The sequence below is a fragment of the Nelumbo lutea genome, chromosome 1, assembly GCF_056320005.1.
Source record: "Nelumbo lutea isolate HS-2025 chromosome 1, American lotus-T2T, whole genome shotgun sequence".
Classification (NCBI taxonomy): Eukaryota; Viridiplantae; Streptophyta; class Magnoliopsida; order Proteales; family Nelumbonaceae; genus Nelumbo; species Nelumbo lutea.
In genome coordinates, this window is record NC_142684.1 from 140,284,702 (window position 1) to 140,291,311 (window position 6,610).

A 6,610-nucleotide genomic window follows, 5' to 3' on the forward strand; every position below is an offset into this window, starting at 1 on the left:
TTGATTCCCACCGAATCTTTACTTCTCGAGATGTTTATTTTTATGAAACAACATTCCCCTTTACTACCGCCATATCACAGATTTCACCTTTTCCATCTCACAAAAATGTGGTCATCCCTTTACCCAAGTTTGAGGACCTATGTGTTGACATTTCACCCTCTACAATACCTATTAACATTAACAACACAAGATCCACGGATAATGAAGCCTAACCCATTGTCAATAGTCCCCATGATAACTCACCCATGCATAATGCACCTATAGCATCCAATTCTGATTTGGACAAATTACTCACAAACCTAATAGCACATCCTCAACGTACTAGGCACATTCTATCTCACCTTCGTGACTATGATTATAGTTTATCCATCTCCCTCTCCAACACTATTGCTACAGCCCCCTTACCAGTTGAACCCTCCTCTTACTCCTAGGCTGCACGCGACCCCAATTGATGTAAGGCCATGGAAATTGAGATTGCTGCATTGGAGCACAATCAAACATGGTCTATTGTGGACCTACCACCTGGAAAGAAACCAATAGGATCCAAATGGGTGTATAAATTGAAACTTCATGTTGATGGAACCATTGAGCGCTATAAGGCGCCACTAGTTGCTAGAAGTTATACACTGATTGAAGGCCACGATTATCATGATACATATGCTCTTGTGGCCAAACCTGTAACTCTACGGTGCCTTCTTGCCCTTGCTGCCATAAAAGGATGGGAACTACATCAGTTGGATGTGACTAATGCCTTTTTACATGGCGACTTGTTCAAGGAAGTATATATGACCATTCCTCTGTGTTTTCCTAAACATGCTAAAAACAAAGTTTGTAAGCTACAAAAATCTCTATATGGGCTCAAACAAACATCTTGTTGCTGGTTTGAAAAGTTTGCTACTGCCTTAAGGAACTATGGTGTTACCCAATCAGTTGTGGATTAATCATTGTTTACCTCCAACCTTTCGGATTCATTTGTGGTTGTCCTGATGTATGTTGATGATCTAGTTATCATCGGGAATGATGTTGCCCACATTAATGATCTTAAGACATATCTTCATGGCTGTTTTCATCTCAAAGATTTTGGGCTTCTCCACTACTTTCTTAGACTTGAGGTCACATGGTCTAATTTTGGAATTTTTGTGTGTCAATATAAGTATGCCATGGACATCATCACTGAAATAGGTATGATTGATTGCAAGCCTGTATCTCATCCTATGGAGCAACGAAAACAGCTTATTGACATGGATTATGGATATCCCACCATTGACTTATCTAGTGTAATATCAACGGTTCATTGGCCACCTTATCTACCTTACCATTACTAGGCCTGAATTGATGTTCTAGTTCACATGTTGTCACAATTTATGCATGATCCTCATGAAGAACACATACAAACTACTCTTCGCATTGTGTGTTACATCAAAGCAGCTCCATATCAAGGAATTTTCTTTTCTTCATCTGCTAATTGCACCCTTACAGGTTATTGTGATTCTGACTGGGCCACATGTCCCCTTACACGAAGATCGACAATGGGGATATATCAATATGCTTGGAAAATCTCTCCTATCATGGAAAACAAAGAAACAAGCCTAAGTTTCTCGATCCTCTGCATAAGCTGAGTACCACACCATGGCCATGGCTACAAGTGAATTAGTATGGCTCAACCTTGGTCTTTCCTTGCAACAACCTATTCAACTTCATCGTGATAACTAGGAAACTATCCATATTGCAACAAATCCCGTCTTTCAAGAACAGACAAACTATATTGAGATTGACTGATATTTTCTTTAAGAATATGTTCAAAAATAGAGCATCCAACTCTGTCACTTCTCCACTAAGTCTCAGCCGGCTGGTATACTTACTAAATCTCTAGGGGCTGACCAATTTCATTTTCTTATACACAAGTTGGGTGTCACTACATCCCCAACTTGAGAGGGGTATTTTAGAATATCCGAACTGTTAATCAGTTATAACTAAGTTAAGGTGACAATGCAAGTTGGACAAATAGGTTAAGTTAAATCTATAGTACCTATAAAAGAGCAAATGCCCATTCTTTCTAAAATTTTCATTAGACATTTATACCCCTTATCTAAACAACATACAATGGGCATATATATCTTTTATTCTCACTATAAAAACTATCCACAACTGTCCACTTATAATTATTCAAAAAAACTATTTTCCTTATTACATCTCCGTAGTTTTATCAAAAAATAAGGAAAATTAACGGTCGATCTTGTGGCAGCATTTAGAGGGTCGAACGCCCTTGAAGAGAAGAGGTGGATTGATGGGTTTTACAGAAACTCATCTTTACACAAGCAGTCATTCATTTTAATGAGCACTGCACTGCGGCAACCAAAGGTTATAACTTATATCCCATCAGTCTGCAAGTGTAAAGTTCAGTTTATTTGAAGTTTGAACCATCCAAACAAATTAAAATTCGTCTTTTAGGTATAAAATTCGCTCAAAACAGAAATAACATCTTAGGGTATAGCTACCTTGATGGACCGTCTGCGTTTTCTTCCCAAACTTTGAAGGATTTATCAGAAAAGAAGACCGCAAATTGTTCTTGCAAGGTTTGAGTGAAAGCATGCTTCTGATTTCTGATGAAGAGTGGTTACGGCAGAGCAAGAAAGGACTAGAAGGCTTTTATTTCTTCTCTTGTGGAGGGGAGGAGGCGCTGGGGAATTCTATTATCTGATTTTATATTTAAGATAACTGGAGAAGGCACAAGAGGCCAAGTTCTAATTTATGTCTCCAAGATTATTTTTGTTATCTTTTATCCTGAATCTCCTGATACCCATCAATTCTGACCGTTCAATTGATGGCCCACTGCTCTGCTAATGATCGGATATCCATTGATGAATTCTGCTATGCAAAAGCAAAAACAAACAGACACACAAACATACATAGGAACAAAAAAACAAAAAAGTGTGAAGAACTATAGATGATCCGATTTAGTTCTCATTTCTCCTTCGAAGATCTCTGTAAGAGATTATAACTCGCACACCATTTATTACAGATCTTCCTTGTAAATTCTTAACCAATGTCGAGAATTGATGATAATGAATCTTTCTGCTCACCACACAAAAATATAAATAATAATTGTAGTGAATATAGAAACCAAGAGAAAAAAACTGGTAATTTTAGTTGGGACCCCAGCAGATCAAGTGCATAACTTTCTCGGCCTTCTCCGCTTCTCTCCTCCTTTTCTCGTCGCTATTCCTTATCTTACTAGCTTGAGTCCTGCCACTGGAGAACCGGCGGACCTGATTGGTCTTGCCGGATTCCGTCAATGTGTTTTTCTGCGTCTGCATGGACTTGAAAGCTGCCTCGAATTTGCAAACTCGTGCACTACTACTCATCTTCACCCACAAGAAATTGCAGAGCCAGAGAGTCCTCGGAAAGACGAATAAGAAGAAGTGAGTTAGCTGTCACTTGCTGTGGTAAGGAAAGAAAAGACGGAATCAGAATTAAATAAGGGGGGTGCACCGCTACTATTAGAATAACAGCTTCTCCAGCTTCTACGACTGCGGTTTTCTCAGAAACAGGGGAAAGAAATAGCACTGGTTTTGATCTCGCACCTTTCCTAGAACCTCCCACAGGATTCATTATTTATTATTTTAAACTACTATCTGGAGATTCCAATAGCGACTGGTGATCTCCACGCGCTTAATATGTCGGAAGAAATTATAAAGTATAGCACTATAGATTACACAGAATAGATTGCCCTGTTATGAAGAGATTTCACCAGCCGTTGATATTGTTCAGGAAGGTGATTGATTTCCACTTTTCTATCAAGGATAATCGAACCTCAACCCCCCAAGTTCGATTAAAAGATTTTAAAAATGTTAATGAATTCGAGCCACGCTCAGTCGTAACTCGTAACTGTAGAATCCAATTCCAGGAAGATACCAATATCTGGTCATAAACTAAAGAAGAATAAATAGGGACCAAATATTTGTATATTTGGGAAAAAGACAAAAAATGCCGCTGGGAAATTGGAAAGAGATGAAAAACCATCGATTACTCACTTGGAAATAAAACCATCTCTGGCTTTGGCAAGGAATCCACCAAATATTTCTCTCTCTACTCTGTATATCTATAGTGTCATCCAAAGCTCTATTCTATTCTGTTGTTAAGAAAAAGAAAGAGATGATTCTGAATGAAGATAGGAATACGCTCTGCGGTGTCTGCGCCAACGGGCGAAGAACGATATTCCCATTACAATGGCAGAGGACAAAAAACACTCAATCAACATGGTTTCAACTCAATTCTGAAGTCTGAAACTATTTCAATATTCGACAGATTTGAATACTATTCTGAAGTGAAATGATTTCATCCTTTTTCTTTACGGCATTCTCTCGTTTCGGTTAAAATGGCCTCTTTTCCTTCCCGAAGCAGAATCGACCTTATTTTGATTGTCTTGATAGATTATTAATTACAGAAAACGAAGGTAGGAAAGTGGAAGACTTACAAATATTTGTTTGTCAGTCTGTGCAATAGATCATACCTTTCAGGCAACATAGATATCCCTGTTAAAAGTCCGTCCGTGGGGCTTCTGTTTTTGTTTGTTGTAATGTTGCCAACCCATAAGGGAACGGTTGGACTCGCAGCGACTCCTTTTCGTTTGTGTGCCAATTCAAACTTCAAAGGCTACACAGCCGGGTTTTCTGTAGGATTCCATTTGTACGTTTTCGTTGTTATCTGAGACCAGTTTTAGTGTAAAATCAACCATCTTCAGTTTTCCAAAATTCCTAAAATCACGTCCATTCTGTTCATCCCTCCTCGCTCTTCGTTGTTAACAACCGCCAATCAATCAATATACATATTAGAACCTTTGTACCCTTCCCGCCCCAACTTCAAAGTTCAAACGCATTACAATTCACAAGTTCTTGTATCAATTTCCACACCCACCAAAATCTAAAGAGAAGCAGTTTTACCCACTACCCAGAAGGGAAAAATGAGTTCGACAAGGAGAAGCAGGGGGTGGGTTGTGACTGCCAGCGTTGGAGCTGTTGAGCCTTTAAAAGATCAAGGTTTCTGTAGGTGGAATTACGCTTTAAAACAGCTCCACCAACACGTGAAGAACAATCTTGGATCCTGTTCTGAAGCTAAGAAGCTCACTCCAACCACCTCTTCCTCAAAGATGAGAAATGAGCAGCAGGGGAAAGAATCTGAAGAATCCCTGAGAAAAGTCATGTATTTGAGTTGTTGGGTTCCCAACTGAACCCGAAACATTGTTAAAGAACTCCATCATTTGCACCCATTAATGTTGTACAAACCAGTATGTAACATGACAAGAGTACTTGTGGCTATCAATGTAATGATTTTATACAAGATGTCTAAATAAATAAAAAATAAAAAAAAAAAAAGAAAGAGAAATTTCAGTGTTGGAAAGTGAATTCTGTTGGTAAGTACTCTATGAAAGCTGCGTAGAATCCAATTAGAGACCACCATCATATAGTGGATTAAGTATTTGTGGCACGCTGGTCTCCCTTCTAAAGTAGTCGTTTTCATGTGAAAATTTCTTCAAAATACCATTGCGATGCATGGATGAAAACATAAAGCAAAAAGGGTATTCCTGTGGTCATGCTGCGGGTTATGACTTGAGTTTCTTGCTTATTTGTCAGTGGTATTCTTACTTATAAATGTTACAAGTTCTTTGTGGGAGTCTCTCTCTTTGATATTCCGATTTATCAATCTCAACATATTAGGAATCGAGAGAAAAGCTGGAGTATTAATTTTTTATGCCAACTCCAAAAGAGCCAAATTATATTTATAGCTATCTTGCCTTCAATAATTTTATGGGAAGTGTGACTGGAGATATGGTGTAGAATTTATGAAGGAAATTCGAAATCTGCCTCTCAAGTTATTATTAGAATCAACTCTTGGCTTTAAGAACTGAATAGGTTGGTTCCTCTGCCAGAGCGTCCCAACTGTGTATTGGGAGCATCTCCCCACAAGTACAGGAGATGTTTAATGCACAGTGAGATGTGCATGTAGCATGTGAGGCATGCTCTGTGGGGCGCCAATCTGAACTCATGTAATGTACCTCCTCCATTCAGGCAGAAATTGCAGTTATTCTTGAAAGAGTTGATATTGCAAACGAAGGGGTCTTTCTAATATTATAATTGAAAGTGATAACAAGGTTCTCATTCAAATTTTGAATGGTTCTACTAGCAATCCTTGGTTTATCTATCACACTGCACACAGTCCACACAGTTAATCTTGCCAACAGGCAAATGTTACAGTTCGTTCATATCTTGAGGGAGGTAAAGAGGCCCGTTTATAGTCTTGCTAATATTGGGAATTTGGGATTGATGAGGGCGTTTCCCATGATTATAATGTTTTTTTTTTCTTTCTTTTGTATGAAGACATCAAAAAGGGGATCGGATCTTGTACGCCCTTATAGAGGGTATATCGGGGTTTTGACCAGTTCAGGGGGTGGAGGAACCTTAAACCGGCAAGTTAAAAAAAATAAAATGCAGTACCGATACTGCCCGATGCGCCCCTACCGGCATATCGGGCATATCGATATTTAGAACCTTGGGCACAATTTAATAAGCATGTTTAATGAGCACTTGGTAAATATTTTACAATTGTCAAA

The 6,610-nt window shown here is 38.7% G+C and overlaps 1 protein-coding gene across 1 annotated transcript; it reads left to right on the forward strand.

The window, feature by feature from the left end:
• Window positions 1–3,879: 3,879 nt before the first annotated feature.
• On the forward strand, window positions 3,880–5,379 carry LOC148877958 (uncharacterized). The gene has a single exon (XM_088947172.1). The coding sequence runs from the start codon at window positions 4,964–4,966 to the stop codon at window positions 5,228–5,230; it is 267 nt and encodes an 88-aa protein (XP_088803298.1). The 5' UTR covers window positions 3,880–4,963; the 3' UTR covers window positions 5,231–5,379.
• The last annotated feature ends 1,231 nt before the right edge of the window (window positions 5,380–6,610 follow it).

What these genes read in the sequence shown, in the direction of transcription:
- LOC148877958 (XM_088947172.1), top strand. Translation starts at nt 4,964, where the DNA reads ATGAGTTCGACAAGGAGAAGCAGGGGGTGGGTTGTGACTGCCAGCGTT.